The following is a 16,752-nucleotide window of genomic DNA, read 5'->3' as shown; positions in this document are numbered from 1 at the left end:
TAATGCAAAAAATTAAACTTAAATGTCTTTATAAGATCTAATTCTTTTTATTTATGTGCAAACAAATTTTCAATCAAACTCTGTAAGACTGAAAGCATCAGAAAATTACAATACTATGACTGTAGCAAGTGGTGGAACATGGAAATAAACTCATTCAAAACAGTTGAAAATTAGCATCAGACTAAAAGCACATTTCTTCTGTGAAAGACCATGCCCTCATTAAACAGGTTTGTTCAATCACACAATCAAAACCACAGTAAATTAATAATAACACTATACTGATATAGGTACATATATGGCAGTTCAACCATACAAAGAGAATGGCTTTAAAATGAACAGCAGGATAAGCACTTGCTTGCAGTCATACAAAGCGAACAGAAAATTTTTGTGTGAATCAGAATACTGATAAATACAGTCAGGTCCCTTACATATACTTCACATGTCCAGAATACAAATTTTCGCTTAAAAAAAAAAAAAAAAAAAAAAAAATCAGTCATAAGATGATGGGGGAAGAAGGGAGAGAAACAGAAAAAATAGACTTGTCAAATTTTGCATACTGCTAACATTGTGAAAATGGGAAAAATACATCTAGCCTGCTGCTGAATGCAGATTCACTCACTTGCACCACACTGTGATATACCTGTTTTCACTGGCAGAAATATTTCTGGATTGTGCAACTGTTCAAACACACTCTTGTTCCTGTCTGAAGAGTTTTTCAGTGTGTTTTAATCCAGACAAGAGCTCAGTGATGTAAAAGGATGTAAAACTTATCAATAAGAAATCTCGAAACAAAGGAATTTAAGATAGAAGTTGAAAAGAGCTACCTTCCACATCAGCAAACATACTTTCATGCATATAGGCAAAGTAATGTACTTAGAAGGGGAATACCAAACCCTTTCATGCATCTGACAAGTTTCCAAATTAACTGCATCCCCTTTCAGAAAAGGAGCTCCACCCAGAAAGAGAAAAAAGTGCCAGAATGCAAAGGCAATAAAAACAAAAAACAAAAAACCCCACCCACACATTCTTGGAATGTGAAACTTGCTGTTTCTTATCTTTTACCTCACTCTGTTTCTTGTCTGGAAAATATCTGATATTGAAAATGCTGATGATAATCTTAATCAGCAGTCCATGTTTTCCTTTCCTGAAGGGTATGGTCAAAAAGAAAGAGTATTCCACCAAAAATCAATTAAAAAACACAAAGGAGCTGACTAGGGGTGCAACTTTAAAATAAATAAATAAATAAAATAAATAAATGGAATCCCACCACACACACCCCACCAACACCATCCATTCTTGAAGACTTCCAACCAGCTTTTAGGTTTTATGCCTATATTTAATATAATTTTGGAATTGTTTTTTTAATATCAACTTTTCAAGTTACAGGTAAAATGCAACTAAAATTACTTAGTATGTTCCTCTAACATTATTAACATGATAGATTTCCAATAGCAGAATCCAAAAATTGTATTAATATTTGTCCATGGAATCAGCATTACTCTTATCATAGAGCAAAAGTTGTATGAATGATCACAAAACCCAAGTGATTTTTCTACTAAATGACTAGCCCTTCACATGACAGAAAATAAATATTTTCAAGATATAAATTGTTCTTTTCACAAACATTTTTCCATAAACTTTTTTTTTAAAAAAGAAGAAAGTAAAATAAAATGTTGAAATGGAATGAAAAAAAGAAAGGGGAGGGATTCTCATTAAATCTTATATATTGGAGAAACTGCATAAAAAGAAAAATACTGAAAAAAAAGAGAAAAAAAGAATTTTAAAAGCTATGGCTTATGGACAGCAATAAATTACTGTAGCTCTCAGATGCTACAATCAAATCAGCTTGCTCCATTAGAGTTCATTTTAGAAATTTCCTACTCCTATTATTGAAGATAAAAGCAAATCCTAAGTTTCAGTGCACTTTAGAATTATTTTTGTACTGAATTATATTATTACTTACATGACCTGTTATGACATTTCATCTGGGAGTAGTCCTCATCAATCTCTCCAGCTAAGTCTTTAAGAGTCTAGCTTTTTGTATTTGCATTTTACGTTTGCAAATATAATATGGCAGAAATAATTTATAGTGCAGCCTGCTACACTTTTTAGAAATTTTATACATCACAAAATAACATTTAAGCTTTATGAGAAGTATCTAACATAACTTTTTGGAAGCATTTTCTGTACTTCTACTTTACCACAGCAAGTTTGAACTCTCTAAGGAAAAGTTCATTTTTACTCAATATCTGCATACTGTGATTACAGCTGTAAAAAAACTAGATTTCCTATCTCTAGAAAAATTGTCACTGACAGTTTTATATTAACTTTTTCTATGAACAGGACCCAGTAATTTCACAAATTTTGAAGACTAAAATCTGTTTCAGAATAATTTATCAAAAATGTGAGTGATGACAAGACAGAAGAGAAGCCAGACATCACCTTCGTTCACAGACTGTTCAAATCAAAGGTACTGTCTCCTTATGTATGAACAATACAGGACTGATGAATCTGCAAATACACCAAACAGCTGTATTTCAGGCTTGCCCAGGAAACCTGAAAGTCTTCCTGTCTGAACAACTCCTAGAAAGTGGGGAATCTTGTAAGTCAAAGATAATACAGAGAGCCTGGAGCTCCCAGGGGGTATTGTCACAAAGGAGTTGGGTTGACTTACAGGTTGGATAGAAAGTTAGATAGCTTTGCTTTCACTAAAAGTTTTGACGGAATAGGCACATTCCCATAAAAATCTTCCGATTCAGCTGAATCAGCATTTTCCCACAGAAAACTTAAATTGTAAAACTTTCAACCAGCTCTTGTTGTGGCACAGGGTCTGGCAATCTTTCAGAAACTGAAATAGGAACAGATGCAGTATTTCCTTCAAACCTCTAAGACTTATCCACATTAGCAGCATTCTAAAAAAACTACGTGGGTCTGTGTTGAATCACAAAGAAGATTCCTTTGCAGTAATATTAAGGAATCAGCTTAGTATTAACTGGTACTAATAAATGTCTTCTGAGTTCTACAACAATGCAAGATTTGTGCAGATTTTTTCCAGTCAGGCCGTCAAAATCTGTTAAAAGACATAAGATTATATAGCAGGATTTATGATATAGGTCAGGGTACTCACCCTAATCTATCCCCTCTTTCCGGCAGTAACCAATACCTCTTCCTCATCTCCTTTATGAGAACAGTGTTGCAGATATTCTGTGAGAGAGGTTAAGGCTATTTCTATGCTGGACCTAGCAGAAATCTAACTCTTTTGGAAAATGAAAAAACTAGTGTATGTCCTGCATAATATCCCACAATGGAAAGGAGAGTAATTCTACAAATGAGTTTCCACAATGAGGGCAAAACATTTGTAAAAAATACAGCTTTCCAGTCTGTCTTACTGTGAAATGAAAATTAATGAAATGCTACTCTTCCTTATTTCAAATACCTGATAAATTTAAACTATGTGTCCAAAACCCTACTTGTAGGGAATTCAAAAAGCAATCAGAAGCAAGTATTTTAAACTTCACATTCAATAAAAATTGCATTTAAATGCAAATATGCACACATGCTATCAACAGACCATACATGACCACACTTAAAATATCCTTTTTTTTTTAACTTTGACAATTTAATACAGAGAATATTCAGGTTTCTTTTTGAAGACAGAGGGAAGTGAAAGTTCATGCAATCTTAACAATAAGAGTATGTTGCACTGCAAACACACATACACACTTTTTTAGAACCAAACCCATACCTGAAATATTAAAGCTGGATCAATAAATAAAGATGGCTCTTTCTGCAAGTAAGGTAAACCACAAATATTTTCATTTACTTTACAGCTTATCATTTTTAAAGACTTTTAATTCTTTTGCTAGACTACATATAGGATGGTCAGGATGGTCAATACACTACAACTTAGGATGCGCTTTATGTCGTATCTGTAGGCAACTCATTTCTGATTTTCTCTCTCAAGCAGTATCACTGGTTTAAGCCCAAAATCGCCTGAACAAGATCATAGAATCATAGGATAGTTTGGGTTAAAAGTGACCTTTAAAGATCATATAGTCCAGCCCCCTTGCCGTGGGCAGGGACATCTTTCACTAGACCAGGTTGCTCAAAGCCCCATCCAGAAGACAGAGACTGGTCAAGGAGGTCCGTTATGCAGGAGAGTTATGCAGAAAATACAATTATATATAAGAACATGCAACTACTTGCAAAGTTTTCAGACAGAACTGAAGAGCATGACAGGACAGGAAAGGTAGGGCAGAAAAAAAGCTGTTTAGGACAAAAAGAAAAAATTACATATGAGATGATAGGTAGGAGAAATGGGTATACTTCATTGGATGAATGGGAGGACTGACTGGGAAAAGGGACAGAAAGCATTCAGCAGTGGCAAGGGACAGAAGAAAACCACAGGAAAGAATGGAGGGATCTATCAAGGAGGGAAAGCCGCCTCCTGGCAGAGCCTAGGGGAGCAACGGAAGGGACTCAAAGAAAAGCTAGTGTGGCGAGAGGGTGGGAGGGGTTGAGTGCAGTAAAGAGAAATGTATACTGCTTGGAGCCTCTGCATGGGGGAGTGTATGGCCTCAGACTGCCATATTAGAGGGTAATCTTCTCCCTTCTTCTACCCTCAACACTGTAGGGAAACTATTGCTTCAATGCTTGATCATTCAAAACAAATGTTCCACATTTTTTTCAAAACAAATGCTGTCTGGATTAAGACAATTTAAGTTTACTTGAAAAGATTCCAAAGCTGGAACTTGTAATGAAAACTGCTGTTTAATCATATGGATTTCAACATCTTACATTTGTCCCTTTTTCTGTTCAATATTAGACCTATTTTAGACAGGGCAACCCCATGGGAGCGTGTGTTCATAGGAAAAGAAAAAACTGTGTGCCTCAGCGCCAAAAGGCAGCTCCACATCAGAATGCTCCAGCAACACAGATACAGTGTCACCTGTGACAAATGAAAGCCCACATTACAAAGATCAGATTTTTAAAAAGTGGAGGATTGCACCACTCCCAACTCTCCTGGAAGATAAACAGAACAGACTTTGCTGTCTTCAGGGACAGACACAGTCAGAGCAGCTACAGCCGTCGCGTGTCTCATGTGCCCCCCCAGCCCTCGTTCTTTTCAGAGTTTTGGTACAGGAAGAGGATTTGCAAATTACTCTGCAGTATAACCTTTACTTTGTTAATAACCCACATGGAAGACCATAAATTATTCTAACATACTATCTCTGTATCCCAAAACTTTTAAATTTATAATTCTTAATATTAATAGAAAGAAACAAGTTTCTCAGCCAGTATCCTACTTTCCCATATACTTAGAGTAACAAGTTACTGCAAAAGCACGTTTTAGATTTCTTAGACTTCTGAACTAGAACAAACAGGGAAGGTCCAAGGCAAATACATATCTGAAGATGGAATACTGAAATCGATGAACCTTCTTTGTTACTCATATAATCCAAGCTAATTATTATCTATTAAAAGGCAGATACTGTAGTTATTAAGTCCTGCGGTTGTTGTAACTATGTATTTACCACAATGTTCAGACATGCTGAACTCATTTGCTCACAGCAGAAGTCACGGGCAAAATGAGGCCTTTAATTTGCACTTCCTTTCAAGACTGAAATGAAAGACCATCATTAATGTATTTCAGGCAGCACTGGCAACTCACAAATTATCTCAAGTCTCATGTTATTTGTCTTAAAGATGTATATTCCAGCCTCATAGAATTTGTGAAAATACCAGTTTTCACATTTTAAGTTATTATTTTTATCTTTTGTTATTGTGGGGAAAAAAAAGCCACAGCACTTTAGTAATATTATATATCAAAAAGAGGAAACTATATTCAGGACTAAGACAGGACATTTTGTCATATCACTCTACTGATGTTATGAATATTTTCCTTAGGTTAGATGTAAAATGATGGCCAAATAACCACCAATAGAAGTATTGTTTCTAAAGAGCAAGAAGAAAAACATTTTACATCGGCCTTGGACAGTTTGTGTTTGCTTCTGTTTGTCTCTTTATTCCATCTACTTTGGCTCACCTGAAACTTTTTTTTGCCACTGATTCTTTTTAAAAGCAATATTTGGTTCTCATTATTCAGCAATGCTGCACTTGACTTCTTTAATCAAGTCTTATTAAGAAAACAGTCTGGGAGAAAGAAATACTACTTATTCCTAGCTTTACAGCAAAATAAGTTGAGAAGCAAAAAAAAAAAAAAAAAAAAGCAAAGGAAGCATTTAATGATCTAATAGAAAAAGTTATAAATGGTTGTGGGTTAACCCTGGTAGGCAGGTAAGTTTCACACACCTGCTCATTCACTGCCCCTCAGTGGGATGGGGAGAGAATCAGAAGGGCAGAAGTGAGAAAACTCATGGGTCAAGATAAAGCCATTTTAATAGGTAAAGCAAAGCTGTGCACACAAGCAAAGCAAGTTATGGAATTCATTCATTACTTCCCATCAGCAAGTAGATGCTTAGCTATTTCAAGGAAAGCAGGGCTTCATCATGCATACAGTTACTTGGAGAAGACAAATGCCATAACTCTGAATGTCCTCCCCTCACTTTATTGCTGAGAGTGACATACTATGGTACGGAATATCCCTTTGGTCAATTCAGGTCAGTTTTCTTGCCTGCATTCCCTCCCAGTCTCTTGTCCACCCTGGAACTACTTGCTGGGGGGGCAGCGGAGTGAAAAACTGAGAAAGTTTTGACTCTGTGTAAGCCTGTTCAGCAACAGCTAAAACATCAGTGTGTTATCAACACTGGTTTGGTCCCAAATTCAAACATAGCACCATACAGACTGCTATGAGGAAAATGAACTCCATCCCAGCCAGATCCAGTACATGAATTCAAGCTACAAAAATAACATATGGGAAAACATGCAAAGACCATACCTTCATTTCAATAACTGTTTGAAGAGCCTTTGTCTTTGCTGGCTCGGGCTGAAGTTGAGTTCTTCTATGTAATTCCTGTGGAGGAACACGATAGAAATAAGCCTGACGACTCATCTTTCCATTACTTTAATCACTCATATGAATTTATTAGAACAAAATAAAAGTCTGATGATTAGAAGCATGTAACTACAAATGCTACAGGTGCTTCGCTCTCTATAATCCCTCTAGCATCACTGCAGTACCTATCTTATATTACAGTCAACTCTGACGGCACATGCGCTATTTCTCAAACCCCTATCAATAATTAATGTCAACAGTGACAAAGCCAGCAAGTAATTTCTTAGTCCAAATACAATGCTGCTGCTTCTGCCTAAACATCAAAACTGAATTAATTCAGTTGTGTTACTAATTCAAACACTGTTAAGTCATTTAAAATCTTTTACTGTAGTTTCTTCTTAGTTTTTCTTCTAATATCTGCAATAAGCAATTTAAAGACATTATATTTAAATTTGACATTTTAAGGCTAATAATTATATAGTGGGTTGATGCGCACCCTCTACAGTAGCAATTACATTTCAGTTTTCACATTTTCATACTTTTTTTTATGCGTCTTAATCCACAGGTAAAAGAAAAATAGATTGCATTAGTTAAGGCATACAATTAGCAGAATTAATGTCTACTGGTCTTTATAAAAAAAGAGATAAAGATGGCAGGACTTGGTCTCTTATAAAATACAGAAGTTCTATCTTGGTATGAAATATCTCAATAAAAAAGCCTTACATATCTACAAAGAACAATGTAAAGATGTAAGGAAACATCATCATTTAAGAATTTGATGATGCTTATAACCCTCCCGCAAACCATCTGAGCAGTTTATTAGAAAACAAAACTGAAATAGGACAGATATAGTTCTGTTTCTAGTCCTTTAGCGCCCTTCCCCTCTGAAGGACAGGACTGTCATGGTACATGTCTTTCCCTGTTCTTTCCACCCCACACTCAAACTAACATACACACTCCACATACACACTCAAACTAACTTTATAACCATGAAAAACACATTTATGCCTGGTAGGCTGAGAAGCTTGGTTCATTCACCACAAAGACATTAGCTGATTCCAGAGCTATTGTATCTTCCAAATTATGCCTCTCCTGGCTCATCCGTGTAAATTTGGGAGGGGAAGAGGGGTCGGGTCATCAAGAACTCGTAACACGGTGGGTCCTAATTATCTTTATTCCTACTTCTCAAATCCTCTTTTCTGAAGTGAAGTAAACAATGAACAACTTGACTAACAATCAAAAACAGCTATGGATTGTGCACATTTATTATCCTGCCCCCCCTCAGCCTATACTATCACATTTCTGGGTTTCACCTACCTAATAACCCACAAGCTTAAAAGTCTTATTTTTTTGTATCACAAACTATCAATCAGTCTCTTGTTCTGTTCAGCAACAAGCATATTGCTTATCAATGACTTTGAGAAACAACCACTCTTTAAAAACTATAGTTGTTGTTAAACTAAAATCTACTGATAATAAACATCTTTATAAAATACATTCCAAAAATTGTATGGCTTAATATAGTAAACTAACTTAAAGGACAAGTTAGACATACGTACACCGTTTAACTGAACATAGATTACTTAACTTGAAATGTAGTATACGACAGGGCATAATATCAAGACACCCATCCTGAAATTGTCAGGTTTGGCATGCATTTTTGGTTAAAATAAAAAAGGTGTCCGTAGCTAACAGAAAATTTTATGTATACAGAAATAGATCAATACTTATGATCTGTAGAATTACAGTTAGGTAGCCAGGTTACAGTCAAATGTCTGGTAAATTAAGACCATTTAGATCACACCAGTTTGATCTCATTTTTCTGACTTCTCTGTTCACAATCTTAGCCTGCAAACATCTGGGGGCATGGGCAGTTTTTCATTCCTTATTTGTACCATGACTAACAATGATACCTTAATCAATGGCAATATAAAAAAGAAGAAAGAGTTGGATATGCTCTGCCTTGTCTATTGTATTTTGCCCACTCTGCTGCTTCCATAGAATGGATGCACTAAAACATAACAGTTAGATAAACTGTTAAATTAGATTCTGACCTGCAATAGCCTATTGATATCTTGATAAACCACAGCACTGCCTGCAAGAATTAGATTAGGTGCATGTGTTTGAATGCATACCTGAAGTTAAGTAGGTCTGCATGCTTTTATGCATTAAATATGTTGCAGCTATATGCATGTATATTTAAATTACCTCTAACATATGACAACAGTGAATTTCTAATTTTGCACTTGGCATTTCTGAAAAAGTATATCTGAATGGTCCTTTTTCCTTGTTGGTTTTTTATTTGCAACTAATTCTTCACAATATAAAAAGAAAGAAATCTTTGCAAATCACCTATACAGGGAATCTCTCAATCACCACCAGCTGTTGGTCTCAGATTAAACAAGTACCTTCACTACACAAATGTTTTTAAAAATAAGAGTATGTCATAGATTTGTCATATAGTTCTCCTACAAAAGTCATGGAAAAATAGTTGGCCGGTCATACGACTATCTGATCAGCAAAAATTACAGCTAATTCTAAGACCAGACTTTGCTCCCCAAGGCCACATAAACTGAGTTGGAGTATAAACAGGATTCCACACATTACCCAGGGAGACAAACCAGAGTTTCCACCCCCTTAGCCAAAGATGAATAGACTGCCAAAGATGAGTATTCCTAGATGTCTATCATAGCATGAAGCCTTGCCTCATAATACTTTTCCTGTTTGCTTTATGAATCAATTTGATGCTGGCTGACTTAAAAGCTTTTCTTCTCTATCCCTGATGGTAAAATGAAGCAGACTTCAGGATTCTGGAGAAGATCAGAAAATGACTCCCACTTTATTATTTTGTGTGGGTTTTCTTCCAATCAGATTCAAATGTTTGGAGACTCCCACAAGGCTCAGTTCTGGAATGTATGTTGTTCTACGTATGCGGTTTTTCTTTTGGGGTACCTGATTCAGTGATATACTTTTGGGGTACTGATTCAAAGATACTACCATGTTATGTGCATGACACCTTAATACTGATTGTTTTTCTATCTGAGGTCACCTGGAGGGCTTCAAATTTGCCTTAACAAGTTCTGAGATATTCTGAACATTTAATGAAATCCTTACAGGTTAAGGATAGCAGTTTTTTTATCCATTACATCATTTTTTGGAACGATGCTGCTTTGTCTTTTTAATTTCTTTTAATAAAAAGCCCAGGGAGCCTAATAAAAAACTTAAAAAAAAAACCCTACCCAACAGCAAACATCAGAGAGTTTATTTTAGCCTGAACTGTACTGAATGGAACTCTTGACACTTTTATCTATGATAAAGTACTGATACCATCATCTCTGCAACCATCAATGTCTACTCTAATAAACCCTCAGAGATGTACTCATTTATGAAATTACACTTTCATTATATCCCCTATATGACATCTGTATCACTGCAATTGGTAGTAGCTCTGGTAACCACTTTGCATATACAAATTAATTACAATTCTACACATACAAATTAATTATAATTCTGCATAACCAGATGCCCACACCTGGGATTTCATGATGATGCTTAGTTGTCACAGTGATTAACACACCCACACAAAAATGACAGGTAATCAGATCTTTTTCTTCACCTTAAGTTTACTCCTCGTATTCTTTACTTTTAAACCAAAATGAGCCTTAAACAAAAGCTGGTCATTGCTTTCTCCTTCTGCACATTTCTGGCATCCTTTGTTGGCCTCAAAAGTAACTTCAGCACACAATCTTACCACTAATTTAAATATCAAAAAATCCCAAGAGGAGACAGTTTATATCATGTACTTCCTAAAATAATGGTGGAAGATGAGTCTTGCTCTTTTGTTCAGAAATTGATAAAAAGACCTTGCAAGATTTTATCATTATTGACTGGTATTCAAAATCCACACCACATAGCATAGTCTGAACCTAATACTAATTAAAACCCAAACAAAACTGCCTTTTTATCCCAGCTTTGTTATAAGACACTTCATCACTTGGCTGCAGGAAAGCCAGAGTGCTGCAAACTGATCCGCCTTTTATTCTGTTTCTGATTTATTTTATTAAAGTTCCTAAGACATGAGTGACTATGTGTTGTTCTGATTAGATGAGATTGATCTGACTCTTAAATAAAAGGCAACACCAATATTGTTAATGCAGTCCAAGGTTTTACTTTCTATTGACACAAAACTGCCTAAAATAGCATGACACAAAGTGCTAGAACGAAAAGGACTTTTTCTGAAAAATAGGCCAATTTAGAGATGGTATCATGAAACTCTCAGCAAGTGCCTGCATTTCAACTGGTAAGCTTCTACTGATTAAAAAACAGAAGGGAAACAGAATCATAAACCAGAATATTTTAAAAAATTAACACAAAATTCACGATTTATAAAATATAAGGACATGATAGGAACAAAGACATCAGAATAAAATAACCATTGGAAGAAGAAAGAGGGGTTAAAGATAGCAGCAACTATATCTCAGGCAACGTAAAAACAGGCATGAAGAACCATTGTGTCAGTAAATCTAGCTTCTTGTACTCCTAGGTAAAATGTACAAATCTGTAAATCACAGCAGGCAATAGTATAGGAGCTGCTAGTTCTCTCAAACACCTCAAAGCAGACTGCTTCCATTCTCGTGGAAAAGAAAGCCTTGGTATTGCTTCTACATGACCAGTTTGTATTTAAAATTTAAATCAGCACTATATTAATATTTTGATCGATTATTTAAGTAAAAGCACAGTCATTTACTTACCTAAAGCATCTAAACAGTAGTGTTTCTTCAGCCAAAAATACCACTAGAAAGATCGATCAAATTCTATTTAATCAGAATATTACCAAAATGTAACATACAAGAATTTATTTATTCTTAATTTACAAGCTTATCTTCTCTTTCCTGTTTTCTAACCCTTCACATCTACCCCCACCCAAAATGGTCTCATAGTAATTCAGATGAAAGTATATTTAAGAAATCCTGACCAAACTCTTTATCTTTCTGTAAACCATAAACTGACAACACAACATTTCCATGTCTGGCTGCAGTGCATAAGATAAAAAAGCCTATTATTAGGAAGGATTGGAAAAACCACATTGCCATTGGTTGTCTTTTAAAAACTCACTACCATAGGGACTTGGACTCTGCAACAACCTATTAAAGAAATTTTGTCAAATGCCAACAAATTTTATAGTTTGAAGAAATGAAAATGTGGATACAAGCATATGAAATGAATAACTATGGGAAACTATAAGGAGCGGATAGCTATATGAGTTCTGTACTAGAGAGTTTCTCTGTAAATTAGGTGTATTTAAATTTATTAAGTTCTCACAGTTAAGCAAAATACTCACATGCATGCCTAATTCTCTTTCCATTTAGCATTTTCAAATCAACAGACAAATACGAGTTTTGATGTATACAGAAGAATATAGGCAAAAATTGAATGAATTAGGCACTACCATCAAACTAGAAAACAAAGATTAAACAAAGCACTGCAGCGAAGTCTAGCAATAATCTTATTGGCCTCAGTATTACTCTTGAACAATGATTCTGACACCACTCCTGGCCTATATTAGAAAAGTTGGGTGCACTAAAAAGGGTAGGAGGGAGGAATGAAGAGCTTTTACACCAGGTTAAAACCACCATACTGAATCACTAGCCAAAATATTATTTTTTTCTACATTGATCATACTTCCATTTATTCCTGAATTCATGTATAAAAGAAGGGCTTATGCTATGTTTTACCAATATGCATAAAGACAGACTAAAAGGAAAAATAATCTGAGCATTAAGAAACAGCTTTCCTTTGGCTTCTATGTCAAAAACACCTTAAGCAACCATGCATGTTGTCATATTGGAAGAGTGTCCTCTGGCAAGAGACCACATATAAAAAGTTTCAAGCGAAAAGGCAATTTGTGTATGGAGCTTGAAATGCATGTGGGACAATTTAGTTTCTAATTGAAAGCACATAGAATGTTTCCTGAAAGGAGCTACTGAAACTCTACTTTCACCAGAATTCTTGAAAACGTATTTCTTTTCTTTGTAGAAGGAACAAAAAGTCTAGAGGATCGTTTCTTATTTTGCCCAATATAGTTAATCTTTTTCCCCTTACCAAAATTACCTCTCCAAAGTTAAGAAAAGTGAAATATCATTGCTTCACAAATATCTTCAGAGAAAGAAGCCTGATGATAAATAGCTTTCTCTCTTTTCCCCATCCTCATTTTATTTAAAAACCCAGAACAAAACCCTTGAGTGCATGCAAGTAAAGGAAGCTCATTTGTTTATTTTCAGGGGTAGTCAATTAGGATCAGAAAATAAAAGTTCCAATTGCTGCTTCCTAGCTAAAAACCTTTCTCTTTGCAGTGCAAATGAAGCTTAAAAACTGTATGCAAAAGTATGCCATTTTTTTAAAAACTAAACGTTTAAAATAGACATTTATTAATAACCCAGTTACGCTAAAAGTAATCACTTAATTTACATTAGGACACATGAATGAAACATAGTTGGGAGTTATAAACCAAGATATTTAGGCATTTGTATTTGGGTGTGGGGGTTTTTTTAGAAGACTTTCTCTCTTTTTAAAATCACATCTTCAAATTCTAATAAAGTAAAACCCTTATCCTAACAAATCCTTTATGTAATCCATAGTGTTTAAAAAATCCTTGTCCAACAAATCCATGATTTTAAAAATTTATTTTCACCCTCCAAAACTGTTTACTCCTTCCTTCCTCTTTAGAAGTTTGAACACAAAATATTTTTTTAATAAGCTTGAAAAAGAAAGAAACATCACATCAGTTTTACAATAAGTGTAACACAAAACTAACCATGGAGTAATAGTGGAACTCCACCTTGGGGTGTAACTAAGAGCAGACTTCCCTAGCTCCTGCCATCAGAAGAATACAGACAAAGCTTAAAAAGGTAAAGCCACAGCAAAGATTACCAAATATGATCCTAAGATCCAGAACACTCCACAGAGATGCTGCTGTGTGTCAGCTCCACTCTTCGTAAATAAATAAACTAAAAATAAAATTAAAAATAAAAAAAAAATAAAGCGTGTACAGTACTGTGAGATAGGATGTTGCAAACAGTGCCAACATACAGTGCCTGTGGTATTTCTATGGGTCAGTTCTTATCAGTAGAGGAAAACAGAGTTTTCCAGTGGTTCTTCCCACATTCAAATAACTAACATCCTGCTAATTTCCTTAAACAAGCTGAAATGTAATAGTTCTGTTCCAGAAAAGCAAAAAGATGAAGGGTAATATCCATTTAAGTGCTTTCCCCACCTTCCAACCTACACATACACACAATGATTTTTTTTCTAATTTCTATTCTACATCTATGCTACTCTTCAGATGGAATGCAGGTGAAAAAAACAATTTAAATGTTACTTCTTAAATGGAAGCAAAATAACACAGCCAAAACCAGAGCCAAACTCAGAGCCAGAAGTACTACATATTTCACACGCTTGCTGGACAGATCTCCTAAATTCACTGAAGAATGTATTAGCTGGTGTTAATATACACTGAACTTCAAACATGCTGTTCTTTTGTAGAAATCACTATTATAACCTTATCATTGATGAAAAATCAATCCTTGATCATAGCATCACTGCAAACAGCCTGAGCCAACAATGGAAAGTGTTGGCACTCCCTATGTGATGCACATCCCCGTGTTTCAGTAATGCTTTAAATTGATTAGCATAGGACTTCCTTAATTTTGAAAGGCATAGTTTCATAGGTGTATTTACTAATATCTACACTTGTTATTAATGGCTATACTATTTTGTTATTATCTTTCTAGCCTACCTTTTACTGTATCCCTTCTGTCTCTTTTCTCTTCATGTTGGCTCAGTGAAATCACTGGCTAAAATAATTTATGGTTTTGATCTTCAGTTCCCTAATTCTCCAGGAAGTGTTTTTCTAACTATGGGTGGGTTTTACTTACATGCATTTAAAATTACTGCTGGTTTAGGCTATTTAATATTTAAACATCAATTTAAACATCAGGCCTTAATCAGCAATGCCAACAAACATCAGAGCCAATAAGACTTCAAATGTGCAAGTTCCTTGGCTCTTTGGTATAACCATTTTTTCTTAAATGCAAACAAGTTTTGTGGTGATATTTGTGGTGTCCCTCAGGGGTCTGTATTTGGACTAACACTATTTAATATCTTGATCAATGACACACAGTGGGTTTGAGTCCATCCTCAGCAAGTTTGTGGATGACACCAAGCCAAGTGGTGCAGTTGATAATGCCTGAAGGAAGGGATGGTGTCCAGAGGGGATTTGACAGGCTGGAGGAGTGGCCTGTGTGAACCTCATGAGGTTCAACAAGGCCAAATGCGACATCCTGCACCTGGGTCGGGGCAACCCCCAGTATCAATACAGGCTGGGGGATGGATGAATGGATCGATAGCAGCTCTGCTGAGAAGGAATTGGAGATGTTGTTAGATGGAAAATTACATATCATTATTTTATAACATAATTATAAAGACTACAGTTATCAGATTGTCATGTAACAGAATGTCAAAGTTCTCAATTAACAAAATTGTCTCCCCTAGATATGCCAACAACTTTCATCCCTACATTCCCAACTAGTTAATACACATGCAAGTAGAAGTGCTGGATTGCTGGATCAAACTGTCACACAAAAGGGTTGCCTAAGCACTATATTCCATATATACAGAAGTTGGATTTTTTAACAGTATATAATATAAACACTAATATTCTTTGATTAGCTTTTTCTACTAGGTACAATTTGAGTGTGCAATATCATATTATTTTGAAATATATGTGTACATATTTACGTGGATGTCTGTAGTAAAAGGGATCATTGATTAACAGCAATTATATATAGCTGTTAGGTTATGCAAATACATGACAGAAAGGGACCTGAGTGCACTGACCAAATTCTGGAAAAGAGGTGGACAATTATTCATACAATTTGGGTGTTGGGTTTTTTTTGAGGGGGTGGGTTTTTTGGGTTTTTTAAGAAAATGTTTGTAAGCAACATTGAAACAAATATATTTGTTTCGTTAAACTATCTTTAAAAAAAAAACGTTAGAAGTCTAAAGCCATCAAAATTTTTCAAAGTGTTAAATGAAATGTTTGGGGAAAAGATTTGAAATAGCTTTTATTTTCCATTGCCTTTGATGTTTTTCAAAACAAACAATAAGAATGCAACTCCTACATTTAAAGAAAGAATCATGCTTTTTGACCTGAAAGTAAATTTTATGCTTGCCAAAAAAATTCACTACACCACATACCCCACCCCCTGGGAAAAAAAAAAAAAAAAAGGGAGAGAGAGAGAGTATTTTGCATTGACCTTTTTAAAAAAAAAAAAAAACAACATTTTTAACATTTTTGCATTTTTGGATCTTCCTGAAACTAAACCAAATGCACCAATTCAATGCAGATCTACCTGTAAATTGCGATATGCCAACCAAGTCAGTCTTTCTCAGCAGGGAAGAGGTAGGGGAACATGTCTAAACATATGAGAATGTTTAACACTCATTTCACTCTGAAGTTTGTATTCTGCAGAAGAGCCCAAATGCATCATTACAGGAATACATTTAAATCAGAATATTGCAAAATAGAGTTCATAGAATCATAGAATGGTTAGAGGTGGAAGGGACCTCAAAGATCATCAAGTTCCAACCCCCTTGCCACGAGCAGGGAGGTCTTCCACTAGAGTGATCAGGTTGCTCAAAGCCCCATCCAACCTCACTTTGAACAATTCCAGGGAGAAGGCATCCACAGCTGCCCTGTTCCAGTGTCTCACCATCCTCACAGTAAAGAATTTCTTCCT

At 35.3% G+C, this 16,752-nt stretch overlaps 1 protein-coding gene across 1 annotated transcript in view; it reads right to left on the bottom strand.

Moving 5' to 3' along the window:
* ERC2 (ELKS/RAB6-interacting/CAST family member 2) overlaps positions 1-16,752 on the bottom strand; it is a 428,110-nt gene that overhangs the window by 326,748 nt on the left and 84,610 nt on the right. Inside the window, exon 4 of the mRNA XM_074152871.1 lies at positions 6,899-6,973. Within this exon, the coding sequence (XP_074008972.1) occupies positions 6,899-6,973 (75 nt within the window). The remainder of the gene's footprint in view (positions 1-6,898; positions 6,974-16,752) is intronic.

This window comes from Numenius arquata, chromosome 8 (genome assembly GCF_964106895.1).
Source record: "Numenius arquata chromosome 8, bNumArq3.hap1.1, whole genome shotgun sequence".
In the NCBI taxonomy this organism is placed as follows: Eukaryota; Metazoa; Chordata; class Aves; order Charadriiformes; family Scolopacidae; genus Numenius; species Numenius arquata.
Note: the sequence above shows the minus strand (reverse complement) of the source record. Positions and strands in the feature narration are given on the sequence as shown.